The sequence below is a fragment of the Lolium perenne genome, chromosome 4 (genome assembly GCF_019359855.2).
Source record: "Lolium perenne isolate Kyuss_39 chromosome 4, Kyuss_2.0, whole genome shotgun sequence".
Lineage (NCBI taxonomy): Eukaryota > Viridiplantae > Streptophyta > Magnoliopsida > Poales > Poaceae > Lolium > Lolium perenne.
The window spans coordinates 18,698,772-18,716,188 of NC_067247.2; the positions used below are offsets into that span (position 1 = coordinate 18,698,772).

Here is a 17,417-nt window from a genome sequence, read left to right on the forward strand (position 1 = left end):
TTCCTCTCTCATAATAATATTCAGTAACATCATGAACAAACTCAACAATATAACTATCACATATAGCATTCTTATCATGAGTCCCATGCATAAAATAATTACTACTCCCAACATAAGCATAGTCATTCTTATTAATTGTAGTGGGAGCAAATCCAACATAGTAGCTATCATCAAATATAGGAGGCATATTGTAATCATAATCAAATTTATCCTCCATAGTAGGTGGCACCAAAAGGCTACTATCATTATAATCATCATAAATTGGAGGCAAAGTATCATCAAGTAAATTTCCTCCTCAATGCTTGGGGGACTAAAAATATCGTGCTCATCAAAGCTAGCTTCCCCAAGCTTAGATTATTCCATGGCATTAGCAACAATGGTGTTCAAATCATTCATAGTAATAACATTCCCATTAGCATGCATATAAAGTTCCATGGGTTTCTTAATTCTCTCTTCAAACACATCATGTCCTAATTCAAGATAAAGTTCATAAAGATCTCTCATATTTTTGTTGTTTTCCATTATGCCTAACTAGTGTAAACAAGAAACAAAAAGATGCAATTGCGGGATCTAAAGGAAATAGCTTCGAGCAATCACAACGGTACCAGAAAAGTGTTTGGTTACCTAGGACCGGAGTGTGAATGCCTTTTACCTTTCCTCCCCGGCAACGGCGTCAGAAAATAGCTTGATGTCTACGCACACTCCTTTTCCTGTAGACAGTGTTGGGCCTCCAAGAGCAGAGGTTTGTAGAACAGCAGCAAGTTTTCCCTTAAGTGGATCACCCAAGGTTTATCGAACTCAGGGAGGAAGAGGTCAAAGATATCCCTCTCAAGCAACCCTGCAATCACGATACAAGAAGTCTCTTGTGTCCCCAACACACCTAATACACTTGTCGGATGTATAGGTGCACTAGTTCGGCGAAGAGATAGTGAAATACAAGTATTATGGATGTATATGAGTAGTAGAAACGGCGCCAGAAAAGTGCTTGTTGGCGTGTAGTAAGTAAACATGCAGCAGAACAGTAAATAAACGGAGATTACAGTATTTGGAAACAAGGCCTAGGGATAATACTTTCACTAGTGGAAACTCTCAACATTGATCACATAATAAAACCACTCTACACTCTCTTGTTGGATGATGAACACCACTAATTGTGTAGGGCTACAAGAGACCTCAATGCCGGAGTTAACAAGCTCCACAATATTCGATATTCATATTTAAATAACCTTAGAGTGCATGATAGATGATTGCAATTATACCAAGTACTAACATAGCATGCACACTGTCACCATCATACTATGAAAGGAGGAATAGATCACATCAATACCATCATAGTAATAGTTAACTTCAAAATCTACAAGAGATCATAATCATAAACTACGCCAAGTACTACATGATGCACACACGGTCACTATTACATCATGGAGGAGGAATAGAGTACTTTAATAACATCACTAGAGTAGCACATATATTAATAGTGATACAAAGCTCATATAAATCACAATCATGTAAGGCAGCTCATGAGATCATTGTATTGAAGTACATAGGAGAGAGATTAACCACATAGCTACCGGTACAGCCCTTAGCCTCGATGGAGAACTACTCCCTCCTCATGGGAGACAGCAGCGTTGATGAAGATGGCGGTGGTGTCGATGGAGATGCCTTCCGGGGGCACTTCCCCGTCCCGGCAGCATGCCGGAACAGAGACTCCTGTCCCCCAGATCTTGGCTTCGCGATGGCGGCGGCTCTGGAAGGTTTCTCGTACCGTGGCTTTTCCGTCTAGGGTTTTCGCGACGGAGGCTTTAAGTAGGCGGAAGGGCGGCGTCAGAAGGGACCTGGGGCCACCAGACACTAGGGCGGCGCCCCCCCCATGGGCCGCGCCGCCACCATGTGTGGGCCCCCTGTGGCCCTCCTCTGGTGACTCTCGGGTGTTCTGGAAGCTTCGTGGAATTATAAGATGCTGGGCGTTGATTTCGTCCAATTCCGAGAATATTTCCTTACTAGGATTTCTGAAACCAAAAACAGTAGAAAACAGGAACTGGCACTGCGACATCTCGTTAATAGGTTAGTTCCAGAAAATGCATAAACACGATATAAAGTGTGTATAAAACATGTAGGTATTGTCATAAAACAAGCATGGAACATAAGAAATTATCGATACGTTGGAGACGTATCAAGCAGCCACGCTGCCGATTTAAATTGAAACCGGAATGACTAATCCGGTACAAGTTATGTGTGAACCTGGTGCGGCCCATGGTCTGGCTCCGATGGACCACGCCAGCTTCGACTAATGTCGGGGGATGATCCCCGGTAGGTCAAGAGTATGGCAAATATGCCAAAGAAACATACTTATAAACCGGATTAAGGGATAATCCGGATAGGAGAGACCGGTTTAAAAGGTCACCTAGTCAGTACGGGCCGGTATACCGGAAAGGTATGCTGGAGCAAGAGGAACCGACGATAGCTAAGCCGGAAACACCTCCAAGAGACTAAGGTCTGGGAGGAGAGAATGACATGGGTACACTTTACTCCGGCTAAACCATCTTAGGTCCGGTATAGGCTCAACGGCTATATGTCGGCACCATAGTCAAAGATTCCCTCTAGATCCAAAGGACATCGAGGAGGTAAGCAGGATCAGCTTTAAACGAAACACTGGAGCCAAAACAGCTTGATGACGAACAAAGCATCCGTAGGCCGACCAAGGAGGATCACCAGACAAGGGGTGCAGAAGGGAACGTCATGGCCTGAGCCAAAGAAGCTTTATAAAGTTAGCTTAGGTGGGCATAGATTCCCTGGGAGTTCCTTCCCTTGTAAGCCTCCTCTCCCCTATATAAGAAGAGGGGCACTTCCCTTGCATGGGAGAGCTCGATTGCTAGTTTAAGCCGTACGCTTCATCTTTCACCTCTAGTTCTTTTTCTACCTCTGGCTAGAAGGCTAGGTGAAACACCCTGTAGCTCCTTGTTGAGATCATATAGTAGAAGCATGCATGAGTAGGAGCTTTACCTCCTCACGAGGGCCCTGAACATGGGTACATCGCCCTGTTCGTGTGTGTGTTTGTGTGAGTCTCGTCTCCATCCTCCTCTCTTCCGGTTCCCTCGGTACACATTGGCCCCAACTTAACCCACCCTATGGCATTTGTTGAATCACCACAACGACGCTATCTTATTTGCAACAGGATACTGAAATATTTTTATCATATTTTATTTTAGAAAAATATAAAAGTGAGGTGTAACAACCTCTCTCCGCCCATCCAATGGCCTCACACTGTGTCACTCTGTTTTCCTAGCTTAGAAAACTACAACAACAAAGAAAGCTAAAAATGTTAGCAGCCCACGTTAGATCACTAGCAGCCCACGTATCTCTATCTGGCAAGTACTACGGGTGTACTATAACAAGTATACATAGGCTGCGCATCGAGCATGGCATGCTTAGAGACGTGGACCGCCGGCCCAGCGCATCGTTTGCAACTAACTTTAATTTTGATACATCAATTGGACGGGTAAAGAGTTAAGTAAGCTCTATGTTACTCTCTCTGATCTTTTTAATTGACTTGAATTTAATACAACTTCAAACTAAATTCAAGTCAATTAAATGGTATCGGAGGGAGTAGCGAATTCTTTTTCTAGACTCTATACCAAACTAACCACTCGGGGCTATTTTACAAAATGGTGCCCTTTGCAAGAAAAGCAATATCAACCTAGCTAGGAGCATCAATCTGCCCTTTCGTCCAATGACACCTTCAGTCCAAGTCTAATTATAAGCGGAAATTCAATTCGGCTCCCGGGTGTGTATGCTCCCTCTACCAAAAAATTATATTTTGAAATGTCGAAAAATTTGGACAAAAAATTCTACATGCACATCTCCATAATATACGTGCGTTCGTCAAGTTTCACGAAAAACCAATATTTTGCATGGTCTATATAAAAAATAGAAAGTTTATCTTGTAAAAAGCATTATTTTTAGCACTAAATTTTATCTTTTTTACACAGTCACATGAAAGTCGATTTTTTATGAAACGACTTTGTGAGCACGTAGCACGTGAAGATGTACGTGCGAACTTTTAGTTTCAATTTTTTAAAATTTAAAATATATGTAAGATGCATTTCGAAATATAGGAAGCATATGCACCCATGTTCCAAAACACCGCTCCCAACTATAAGTGTTATACAAATATAAATTTTGGATGTATTTGTTTAGGTTGCAGTCTTATGTTTGCTGTCATGAAACAAGACGACAAGCCCATTGCTCTAAGCAAAAAGGGCGCTTGTCCCTGTCAGTCATACGTCAGACCAGTTGGAACTAGTCCCTGGCAAGTTCACATTCACCAACAAATCATGTTAGCTAACCCACCAGCTCTGCTGCTGGCTGCTATATAAGCTGAGGAATACTACAATGGGTAGCACAACGTAAGCTGAGGAATACTAGCTAGAATAGCAAGGATGGTCGCGGGCGCATCATCTTTGCCTCGATGGGGTAGCTGCTCTCTCCAAGGCCTCAACATTGAGGTCCGCACGGGGCTGGACAAAGACGCTCTCCCTGGCGTTAGCGGTGGCAGCATTAGAATCCCTCCGCATTTCTGGGGCGAGGGTCCGGTGGCCGACGCCGAGCTTGGCTTCCCCGTCTACGCGGGCTACTCGGAGGCGAGGGCCTTGATCGGCGAGGGAGCCACGGCGGATCTGACAAGGCTGTCACGCCAGGCCCAAGACATGGTGGCCGAGATGTTTGCTAGCATTGGCAGGGACGGTGGGGATGCGGCGCGGGGGGCCAGGGTGGTGCAGCTGCGGCTATCGCCGGAGCTCGCCATGTGGAAAAGCACTCAACACGCAGTCGGCAACGTGCTTCCCCCTAAAGGGAAGGGGCTCAGGCAAGCCTCGCCGCAGGTGCTCGCCCAGCTTGGCGCCACCGACTGGCCCGAGGCCATCACCACCAACAATGCCCTGTTTGGCGGCTGCACGGCGGACATGCTCATTGGCGGCGCCGATCTGCGCACCATGTTCTCCAACTATGTGACCGACATGGCCGTTTACTACGAGTATGGGTACAACCACGTGTTCCCTCACCTCCACGGGATGCTGCAGGATGGGCTCGCCGACGCCCACGCGCTGGCCACCCCTTGCGGCCAGGAGCGCCGGGAGGCCGTCGCCGCAGGCCTCCCCTACATCCAGGGCAAGATCGCGATGGAGGTGGCGGACAGAACACGTCTCAAGGACTTCTCCGCGCAGATGGATCGTCGTGCCGCCCAGATCATTTTCCTCTTTGACTGCAGCGTGCTGGGCATTGGAGCCGAGGCCACGGCCCGGGGCTTCGACGCCGGCGCCGTTATGAGCGACCTCATCTTGAGCGTGAACAGCCACGACGTCCTCGACGTGGGCTCCGACCTGGTCAACTCCGAGATCATGAACTCGTTCCTCAACGTCGCCGACATCGCCGCCTCGGGCGTCGTTAGCGAGCCGGCGCTCCGGGCCATCTACGACGCATACGCTGCCACGGGCGCCCGGCTGTTCACCCAGAGGTGGCACGAGCCCTCGGCCCGGATGGTCGCCAATGAATACATCTGGCACATCGCCAACGACCGGCACATGCTCTTCCGCCGCGCCCTCCTGGGATGGCCCATGGCCCGCAAGTCGCCGGCGTCACCCCAGCGTGAGGCCGACTTCGACGAGGTCTTCGACGCCGACTTCCACACCACCGGCTTCAGCAGGCCCATCGACCCCGAATACGCCTGCGACGGCGACGAAACCTGCAACCATGTGCGCCGGTTCCTCGACCGCCAGGATGAAGACCTGCTCAGCAGCTTCTGGTGGTCCCTCGTCACCGGCCCGCTTGAGTACATCCGGCAGGGCGAGGTGGACGAGAAGCACGAGGAGCACCTCATCGAATCCTCGCGCATGCAAATGACCCAGCTCTTGTCCAAGGGCCTTGTCCTCGAATTGACCTGGCTCCTCGCCCATGCGAGCCACCATGCCTGGCAGGTGAACTACATGTACGAGGCCGCCATGTTTGGAAGCATCTTGGATGGGGGCGCGTTGATAGGCAAGCTTGACCGGGAAGAGAAGGGCTCCATCGACTGATCCAGGCAAGCTTCTCCGTGATTTCGCGGCCATACCCAACGCCGACACTGTTGTCTACATGCTATCCTAAACCCTAAACCTGATTATCCCGGTGATGTGCACGTGCTATCCTGCACGAGCTTTTTCGCATGCGATCCGCCAAGCTGTTACTGTATTTCATTTTCACGTCCATGTATTTCGTCATTTCTTTATGTGTTTTTTCCTATTTTCCCATGTAACCGTCTCTACTTATTTGTAGTTTGTACCCTCCTTTATTCAGTCATTAATTGTATGTCCACTTTGTTTCTCGAATTGTTCATCCTGTATTTGTTATGTTAAAATTATAAGGTGTCAGCGCGTTGCTACGACTTCATAATTTGCACATGTCACTTTTTCATCACAACATAAATTCAATCTTGATCTCTCGTAGTTTACATAGTATGAGAGCTAATACGAGAAATGTGAAGTCCTTTATCCTCAACCCTAGCCTCCATACCTCCCGTCACCTCCGTGGTCAGCGTACATCCTATGCACGAAAATCATTTCATGTGGAAGGTTTAGTTCCTCGCCTATCTTCACGAACACCAGCTTATGGGCAACGTCAATGGCTGCGAGGCGGCGCCGCCCACAACGATCATTGTACAATGGCCATGGATGGTCATCTCCCAGGTGGCCAACACTGACCACACCACCTGGTACACCAAGGAACAGACGCTCTTGATTGTGCGCCTAGCGCCTAGCCGGTGCATAGCTGTAGTTGCTTGAATTGATCAAGAATGTGAAACACACACGTGCATAAAATCCAAGCCAACAAAGAGGCAAATAATGTCAATGGACAAGGTGAGAAGAAGATTCCCAGTTGGGTGGGGGGCTCGTTGTCCGTGTTAAGTATCGATGGGAAAAGCCCCCATAGGCGAGAGAGGATTGTGACCTAGGTAGAATACTACTCTATGCTGTGTCGAAATGTTCGTATATAAATTATAAAACATACGTGAAAATTCACGAATTACAGTTCTAACATTCTCCCTTAATCGAAACCTTGAGAGATATTGAGATTATGCTTGGATTCAGCGAAAAGCTAATCTTTTTTAAATCCATCGGCACAACCTCACCCTTGGCGGAAATATCAACCAATTTGCTAGCAAAAGAAATATCAACCAATTTGCCAGACCGAATGCATGCGTATTTGGTCGCTGAGAAGTACAACAAAATTAACATGCCACCGGTCAGTCAAATTTGGTATTTACAGCACGAGGTATAATGCACGTAGCATGATCTTGTAGATACAAACTCCATCTTGGAGTCAGACCGATAGACAGATAGAGCTAGATTTTTCTTCAACCTTGGCGAACAGTCGCAGCAAACACACCACGAGGAACGGAACTGCCGCTAGCTAGTTAGAGTTTTGTTAGACTTTACGGCTGCATGCAAAATTTATCTTCAACCTTGGCGAACGGTCGGAGCAAACACTCAACGAGGAACGGAACTGCCGCTAGCTAGCTAGAGTTTGGCTTCACCCGCTGCATGCAAAATTTGTCTTCAACCTTGGCGAATGATCGCAGCGAACACTCCACAAGGAACGGAAGTGCCGCTAGCCCAAAATGTTCTTGCTTATGGTATGGGCATTGTCAACGGCTGTGAGCCCGCGCCGCCTAAAATGATCACCGTCCAATCTGGCCATGGACGGTCACATCCCACATGACTACGCATTAGGATTCCAGGCTGCCATGCAGAATGCGGTACTTGGTCGCTGAGAAGTTGTCCACCGGTGAGTCAACTTAACTTGGTATTTCCAACATAAGGCACAATGCACGTACACATGCATGTATTTGCCACCCGCAGCTTCACCCTCCATTCCAATATATAAGACGTTCTAGAATTTAAGTTTAATTCTTTTAGACGCGCAAATTTTAGGATTTTCCAGTTTTATCCTGACCTATATTGTTCTCGTCACTCACTTTTCAATCGCATGTCGAGCGCCGCGCGTTGCACACCGCTCCCTCCTCTCACATCTCGCGTCACACTAGCACAAGCTTGTCCTCTCCCTTCCCCTCCTATTCTCCCTTGTCTTCATTGCCGCCCCTCCATGGCCGTCGCCGCCGCTGTCACCCGAAGACCCACGAACAACACCTACATACTCCGAACGAGCGCAAACCACCGGCGAGAAGCTCGCCGTCCATTCCAAATTAAGCATGCCCTGCCGCCCACGGGGCTAGAGGCATGGCACCACCACCACTTTCTTCCTGGAGCCGCCGCTCCGGCCACCACACGTGGTAGGCCAACACCTCCCACCAACCTGCCACCGTACGCGAACCGATGCCTTGCCCTCCAGATGTCATGCCACCATCCTTGCCCCAGGCTAACCTACCACCCACGGTGGATCTCCGCAGCAGAACCAAACTTGGACAAATCTGAGCGCGGGCCTTCGATATATGGCCTCAACGTGAGATCCACACCTAGGAGAACCTGGGCCATCCAACCCCCACGTCCCCAAGGCCACTGCCTCGGCCTGCATGCGGCGGCAAGCCTCCAACTCCAAACATGCCCAGATCGTACCCGTTCGGGCCTAGATCTAGCCTCGTCCGCACCACCGTCACCGGCAACAACGCCGAGGGGAAAATTCCATCACTTGACGCATCGCTCTGCCAACCTTCAGTATTCGGTGCGTTATCATAAAAAAGCTCATCTTTTTTATTGAACAAAGAGAGGCCCCCAATGCCCTGGAAACCTTCATTAATTCAGCAGTACCGTACCGCTGAAGCAAGGACTTCACAGAAAATCCTAGCACCAAATAAATAAGTCTCATGTATGCAGAAATGACCCTAGAAAATAACTAAAAATAGCCATCAGGTCCTATGACACCGCCGTCGCACTAGGAGTATCAAGCGCGGCCGTCTCCACCGGCGTCGGGAACGTCTAGACTTGGCATCGAGGAAACAACGAGCTCTGTGTTGTGGTTTGGATTCTCGGGGTGTAAATTTGTATTTAGATGGGGTGTTTGTGACCATAATTCGATGGGGTAACAACCTCGGGCACACAAAGAGATGTACAAGTTTACGCCTCGGCCTTAGATCGCCGATAAAAAATATACCTACGTCCTGGTTGTGGTTATGGGATTATATGTGTGAGGTGTTGGTGATCTTGCTTCCGGTGGGAAGCTGGTATAGGTATGTTCTTCCCTAGTGGGTAAGAACAAGATATGAACTTGACTAAACAAGGATGATCTTGTCGCCTTGTTATCTTCGAGTGCGAGAGAGAAGATGGAACTGAGCTTGGTGGATCAAGTTCCTTTGGTGGTTCTAGGGTTTGATCGCGTCTACCTAGCTCTTACTTGCTCTGCACTGCCCCGTGGTAGAAGGGCATATATATACTACTAGAGAGTGGCCTTGCTTATGAAGGAGAGGAGGCCATGTCCTTATCGTATCGAGACCCACATGTCTGGGTCCTTGTCTCATGCTGGGACGGGACGGTTGTACTTCCAAGCGTCATGGCTTGGTCATGCTGAGATGGTGTTGGCGTCATGGGTATGGGGAAGTTCCTTTCCCGTACCAGGTAGGGTGGAGGAGGGAGAGAGAGAGAGAGAGAAATTTGTGGGGAGAGGATGAACGGCGACGAATGGCGACTTCTGGTAGGTGAGCCTCTTCGTCAAAGTCAATATCACAGATTACTAGTCGCGTGTGAAGGTGCGGCACGCAACCATTATCTTGACACACGACCGGTATGCACGTACCAGCTGTGTGTGCCTATGGGTGAACGATGCGGATATGTTCTAGAAACGCGTGCAGCTAGGGCCACGTAGTAGTCGCGTTCCCTGGCTGTACCTACGCGTAGGACCACACCACTCACGTGTGCAGCAAATAATACCACCCGCTTGCGCATAGCGATGCCTGCTTCTAATAAGCGTTCACATATAGCATTTTTCCTACTAGTGGTTGCAAGCTAGTTGCAACTTATAAAATTTATATTAATTCTCAGTTGCAACCTAATTGCAACTTAATAAATTCTCAGTTATAACTGTAATCTAGTTGCAACTCATGTGTAACTCTCAAATTACATGAACTAAATGGTGAGATAGAGCGCCGAGCTCTAGCAAAACCGTGGTTGCGACTCATTAAATTCTCAGTTACAACCTGGTTGCAGCTCATGGTAACTAGCAAAACCGTTTTCATATAAACAACATGCAATATCTGTGACACGTGCAATATCAACGAAGAGAAATAATTGCCAAGCATGCATATTATCTAAAATCTTGTTGGCGTGCGGCCGCCCAAACGACGCGCCGAGCGGGCGGTGTCGTGGCCACCTAATCCTTTTCAGGTGTCTTATTGTCCGGTGAGTGCACGTGGGTGAGTTTTTTTACTAACCGTTGCTCTCGTCGTGGGTCCCACATGTCGGTGACTGGGTTGGTTGGTTTCGTCGTGAGAAAAATAACTACACCGCTGTTCGAATTTGGGGGATCGTGCCCACTTCTCCACTCCGCATCCCGCAGTTTCCCCTATCTCCTCTCTCGGCAGCGGCGGACCTCGCCGGCGATTGCGCGGCGATTTGGTGGTTGCCGGAGGCTGTAGGGGTCGGCGGGGTGGCGCTCCGCAACGGGGGCGACTGGATCGGAGACGCCGACCTCGGGATCTACTGCCGCGGCGAGGAGGCGGGTGGCGCTCCGCAACGGGGGCGACTGGATCTCAGCGGCGAGTCAATCAGCGCCGAGGACGTGTTCCGCCGCCGCGCCGCCGTGCATTTCCGTGTCGCGGTAATCACCTCCTCCTCCCCTGCAGCACTCTAACCGCATTTTTGGTAGTAGTTGGTGTCTACCCGCGGCGAGGTGGCGCGGAACTCTAGATTGAGGTCGACCGCGCCGAGGTGAGGTCGACCGCTACGAGGTGGCGCGGCGAGGTGGCGCAGAGAGGGTGGGGGTGCTCGCCTCCCCGTTGATTTTTGCGATGACGGTGGGCGTGATGGCGATGACGGGCCTGGGCGAGCCGTTCCCGCGGCGGCTGCTGCTGCGCTGCGCGGTCTGGATGGCGGCGAGGATGTGGTGGGCCTTGAGGAGCTCGCTGGGGTTGGGGTGGGGCCACTTGCGGACGCTGATGGCGTGGCGGCCGACGAAGACGGGGCCGTGGTGGACCTGGTGGTGCGCGAAGGCTTTCGGTCTCGGCGACTGTGGTGGTGGTGGTGACGGTGGTGGATGTGGTTGTGGTTGTGGTGGTGGTGATGGTGGCGGTGGCGTTGGAGCTGGCGAGCGTGAGCGGCGGGGTGACGAGCGAGACGAGGTGTGCGGCGGGGTTGAGTGGCGGGGTGGGGAGGAAGAGGAGGAAGACGACGAGGCGGGAGAAGCGGAAGCCCACGGTCATGGATGTGGCGCAGAAGAGCGTGTGCAGGATGAGCCAGGTGGTGGGCAGCGACGGCTTGGCCAGCTCCAGCGCGGAGTCCGGCGAGGCCGCCGACAGCGGGAGCTTCATGTCGGCGGGCGGCGAGATTTCCTCGTGGCTGCTTCGGCCGGCGCGTGTGAACTCTGAACCGCTCAGCTTGCGAAGTGATTGCAGGTTGGGTTTGGGTCAGGCGAGAGGGGTCGAGGGAGTTTTGAGGTTTTTTTCTGGATAAGTTGATGTTGTAGTTGCTTTTTGTATTCCTGTTATTGCTAATCCAGGTGTGTTTGTTGCCTATAGTGGTAGGAAACTTGCTTATGCACTGGTAGAAAACATGCTTATGCAGTTATGCAGTTTTGCAGTGGTAGAAAAATTGCTTATGTACTTGTTTTTTTGTTCCATTTTTGTTTGTTGCTAATCCAGATCTGTTTGTTGGCTGTAGTGGTAGAAAACTTGCTACAATAGTTTGAGATGGTTATCTACATGTTCATATTGTTGTTTTGGTTGACTATGTTGATACAATAGTTGCTTGTCACACCTACGCAGGTTCATAGTTTGAGATGATTAGGTGGATTTAACTTTTTTGAGCCAGCATTTTGATTTTCATACTTATCTTTATTTTCTGTTGCTCTGGGTTGAAGACCACCATCTAGGTTGTTTATGCATATTGAAAACATGAGGCTATGTCTTCCTAGGTTCAAGTCTAAAACCAATCACACCTTATGAATTTTATTAGTTTTGATTCAGTTGTGTATTGAAAATAAAGGCTAGAACCTATACTTGAGTTTTCTTATAGACTGAATGAAGAGTTGTATTGATTTTTATAATTTTGTACTTTTGTTTGTTGCTCAACTAGAATTTTTTTTTGTTGCCTTGTACTGCTATGTTTTTTTTGTTGCCTGTAGTGATATGTTTGTTGCTCTAGTGCTATGTTTTGTTGCCTCTTGTGCTATTAAAGTTGATATGCAGAATGAATCTTTTTTGTTTTGCATAGTTTGCTTTTATTTGGGTTGTTATTGCTCAACTTTGCTATGTTTTGTTGTCTGTAGTGCTAGTAAAGTTGCTATGTAGATTCAGTTCTTCCTCCTGTAATTTTCATGTTGATAAGGTTACCTACTTATCATTTGTTTTTTAGCAAATAGGTGTGCTAAAATGGTAGGAACTGATCCGTCTGAAGTAGCTGGGTCTTCTTCAGGTCACCAGCAAGTTCAGGTTAGTTTTCCTTTTAATCTCTTGTTTTTTTTGCTTTTCTGCATTTTGTATTCACTTAAATGGTTGGGTCCTTTTTTCTCCTACAAACTTTTATATGTGTTTATATGTGTGTTGACTCCCCAATGCAGCCTACCAGTCATATTTCAATGAAACAGAAGGCTGCAGCCTGTCGAGGGCATCCTCCAAAAAGGAAGAAGAACAAGGTGGTACCACAAAAGACTGGGGATGCTGGAGTTCAGAAGAAGACAGCATCGAAACAGAAAGAAAAGGAAGTTAAGAAAAAAAAGGATAGCGCAGATGTAAGTGTACTGTACTCACGATGCATCATTTTTTACACAGAGCATTTTTGTATAATTGTCTGTTCTGGGTAGGTTCTTTTGTAACATGCAGTAAATTTAAGAGTTGATGGGACTTTTAGGAGTAACTTTTTTTCTTTTTCTATTTTTTGTGCAACTTGGCTATGCAGGAAATAAGAAACAGGGCATCACCATCCCGTTTCTTTGCTCTAAATGGTGATCTTAATGCTGATCAAAGGATTGCCATACTAAAGATGGACTTAGGTGGTCTTCTCAACATCGGTGCATGCACTATGCCTATTGATCTCAGCCAATGGGTCATGAAGTGTTACAATCATGAGAAATCAGAGTTAGTGATACCCAACAGGGGGAAGATACCAGTTGACGCTGAAAGTGTTTCAAGAGTTTGGGGGCTACCGAATTCTGGGCTGAAAGTTTGTTACGAGATGAAGACGGACATCATCAAAGCAATCAATGAGGAGTACGGTTTTCCTGGAACGAATGCTCCTGAAAATACTGCATGGTGTAAGATGATAAAAGATATGCAAGGTGCTGCTGACGACCGATTTCTCCGAGCTTGGGCTATTGTTGCTTTTGATTGCTTCCTTGCGCCTACTACCGGCCTTAAAGTTAGCCCACGCTGCTACCCTGCTGTATATGATATCAAGCTTCTTCCTCGGACAAATATATGCCAGTTTGTTGCTCATCAGATTAGGGTTGCTTTCAGCGCCTTGGGAAATAAGAAGTCTGTCTGTTGCTGCGTATTTCATTTGGTGGTAAGTGTATTTTTTTCCTATGATGAACACAATACAGAGAATAGCATATATGAGGAAAATTATTGTTTACATTCAAACATTTTAGTTGCTAGTTTTTGAGATATGACCATCCTGTGTGTTAATTCATGGTTCCACTGTATTTAATCTCTGCAGTTGCTTTTTGGTACATACTTTTTGCACATGTACTGCTGTTAGTTGCCTTGTTCAAGTCATAAATTGCCTCCCAACTATGTATTGCATAATCCACCAAGAGCTCTTTTCTGGTTTTTATCAATGAATTTGTTGCCTTCAATCCATATTTAGTTGCTTAGAAATACAGTTTTTTAAGTTGCCTCACATGAAGTTTTTTGCTTTTTCTATCTATGATGTTTTTGTGAGCCAATAAGATTTTTCAGGTAATTCAATTCTGTTTTGTGGGCCAACAAGATTTTTTCAGATTTCATATATGTTTTTGTTGCCTATATTAGTTGTGAAGTTGCATGAATAGGAGCTGTAGTTGCCTATATTGGTTACAAAGTTGCTATTCATTTCAGATATTGATTATGAATTTTGCATGAAAATAGCCACTGTATTTGCCTTGAATTTTGCAGTCACTTTTATAACCTCATGAAAATAGCTACTGTTTCTTGTTTCTCCAATGCTTCCTTTGCCCCCTCACACATCCCTTTTTTTTGATGAGCAGATGCTGTACCTTGATTCACTAGAAGTTGATGAGGTTACAAGTGACTGCAATCCTCGTGTTGATGCCTGGGACAACTCATTAATTAGCAAGGTGAAGAAGAAGGATAGGATTAGCCCTGGAGTTTTCGGCAAATTACAAGTATGCAATAGACCATAAACTTCTTTTTAATTTTGCTAAGATAACTTTTTCATTTCTTAGAAAGTTCACAGTCTTCTTTTTATTGCCCTTACACTGATACATTTTTTCCAATTTTCTTTTATGAATTTAAAAACCAGCTGAAGGAGAAATACAGGGACACTCAACAGGGTGGTCTTTTTGGAGGATTGCTAAAGGCTGAACAGTTTACTGCGTCTAATCTGCCACGAGACTACGACCAAAGTGTGAGCACCTAAAACAATACTTATTTCTTAGTTATAGCATAGTTTTTATATCATTCTTTTTCCACAGCTTATAATTGTTAAGAATTTGTTTCCTGATTTCAATTGTTACAGAAGAAAAGGAAAATTTATGCGTTGCTTTATGGTCTGTGCTCTGAATTTGAAGAGTCGATGGCAAAGTTTGTCCAGGGGATTGGCAATCTTGAGCAACGTACTGCTGCTGGAAGCACTACCCGTGCCAATGTAGTACCGAAGGAAAAAACCACAGAGGCCAAGGAAGAGGCAGCGTATGAGTCACGAAGAAGAGGCAGCACTTCAAGATGATACTGATGACTCCGCAAATTCTGATGACGATGAAGCTGACAACCTGGTATTGAATGATGATGATAGCGACGATGACAGAAGGCAAGTAATTATCAAAACTCAAATGCAAAACATGAAACATTATAACAGGCAACTTCATGATCATTTAGATGCGATTTTAATTACTATTACATGCAACTAAAAGTATAAAGCAGGCAACTTCATTACCATCTGTAGCAATTAATTTACCAGTACATGCAACTAGAACTGCATTTATCTGCAACTTTCCCAAATTTATTTTCCACTGCAATTATATTGTCTGCAAGTAAACTAATAAACACAGGCAACTTCATGACCATTTTCTAGCTATTTTTTTAATAGCCGTTACATGCAACTACAACTGTTCAAACTGCAACTTTACCAAAATAAATAATATATGCATAGTTTTTTGATTCCCCTTTTTCGTGTTAACAGGGAAGAAGATACCGAGGATGACAGTGAGAATGATAACAACGATGACAACCGAGCTGACGCTGAGGATGATGGGGAACAACGTGATGACGCTGATGAGGAGGAGGTTGAAGGGAATGGGGACGATGACGAAGAGGAAGAGGAAGATGAAGAGGAAGAGGAAGAGGAACAGGGAGATGATGATGAATTTGATGGTAAAGGAGGTGATGACGGAGATGATGACAGTGATGGTGATGGAGGCAACAATGCTGCAATCGCGGTCGTGGGGGACAAAACGACGATATGTATGATGACGAAGCTAGTGACGATTCTTTGACCACTCGCGCAGACTATCTTAATACCAGGAGTAAAAGGGGCAAGACAGTACGGGTGACAAGAGGAAAAAGAAGGATGATGCCGATGTTTTGCCAACAAAGAACAATGGAGGATGCATCGTTCGACTTGTGCAGATTTGAGAAAAAGAGTAAGCTTGCAGACATCCCTCCAACGGAAAAACATGTTGTTCTTGAGGAAAGGTCAGATAATATCAAAGAAAATGTGTCCAAAGAACATTCAACCCCCAATGCTGAACATGAGGATGGATTGGCTTTCATCAATGCTATGCAAGGTAGCCCGGGGGCATACGTGGAGTTTCTTGGTCGAACTCCTAGTCACAGGACAGAAGATGTGCAACATGATGAGCCCACATTGGGTAAACATGCAAGTGCCATGAAAAACATCAACAAACAAATACCATCGGCTGTTCATGCAGGTTTGCAGGGAAAACATTCAAATGCCGGACTGAAGGCAACATCAGTCACAGTTGTTGCAACTTCCAGTAGCATACAGGAAACTAATGCTGGAACTGAGGCAACTACAGCTAGGCCAGAGACAACTGCAAATCCAAGAGCCTTTCAAAGATCTTCGTCAGTCCAGCTGCATCATCCACCACAGCAGGCAACTCCTACCACCATGCAGGGGAATACACCGAGATGCCGCGCAACTCATGCTGCCAGGGAGGCAACAACACCTGGACCTGTTTGTACCTCACCAACTGATCATGCAACAAGTGTTGCAAACAAGGCAACTACCAGTTCACTTGCAGCAACAAGCCCTTTGGAACATGCAACTCCAGCCCTACAGGTGCCAGTTGTGCCCAGCAATAGGGTGCAGTTTAGTCCTCCTACACGTCAAACATGCCCACCGCCATCTCCACACACAGCTCCTCGAGGGTCTTTGTCGCAGGATGAGGTATACAGTTTGATCAACAAGAGCATCGCGTCACCGGACATGCCCCAGCATATGCAGCGCAGCAAATCTGCTGAAACAAAGTGGAAGGAACAAAGCAATTATAAGATGAAACTCCCGAAGACCAGGTCTGGAAGTGAGCTTCTGGAAGGGTATTGCAACGCGCCAACATTCAATCTTGGCCCGGAATTCGATTTGACTGAAAATCAAAATGCTGCAACATGTGCATCCGCAGATGAAGAGTATGATGCTTTGGAAGGAATTGATCCCGCATAGATTGAGAGGGTTTGTATTGCTGCCGAGCAAGCACGCAGACCTGTGCACGAGCAACAAAGAACTGAACAGAATTCAATATCTCCAAACAGCTTTCAAACACCTATGAAAGAAGCAGAGAATGTTGCAACTGAATCAATATCGGGTGGTACAGGAAGCTCAACAGTTCCTCATCAATTCCAGAGGAGGATAATCAAGCTTCCACCGTGCAAAAAATCTCCATTTGTCAATGTTGATAGCACCAAACAGTTCCAGTGCTCAGCTGAAGTGAACAAACTGTATGCTATGATAATCCAGTATGCAGGAAGAAGCACTAGGCAACAGAATTCAGATGACAAAAGGTTTCTCCTACCTACAACATGCACTAGTTTTCTTCCATGAATC

At 46.8% G+C, this 17,417-nt stretch overlaps 2 protein-coding genes across 2 annotated transcripts; one reads left to right on the forward strand and one right to left on the reverse strand.

The window, feature by feature from the left end:
• Positions 1–4,439: 4,439 nt before the first annotated feature.
• LOC127323650 (uncharacterized) lies at positions 4,440–6,327 on the forward strand. Its single transcript, XM_051351762.2, has one exon. It carries the CDS (start codon positions 4,440–4,442, stop codon positions 6,069–6,071), a length of 1,632 nt encoding a protein of 543 aa, XP_051207722.1. The 3' UTR covers positions 6,072–6,327.
• A 4,596-nt stretch (positions 6,328–10,923) lies between these two features.
• On the reverse strand, positions 10,924–11,509 carry LOC139838854 (probable glucuronosyltransferase Os04g0650300). The gene is made up of 2 exons (XM_071828870.1): positions 11,288–11,509; positions 10,924–11,175 (listed from the first exon to the last, which is right to left on the reverse strand). The coding sequence occupies exons 1-2, from the start codon at positions 11,507–11,509 to the stop codon at positions 10,924–10,926; spliced, it is 474 nt and encodes a 157-aa protein (XP_071684971.1).
• Positions 11,510–17,417: the final 5,908 nt, after the last annotated feature.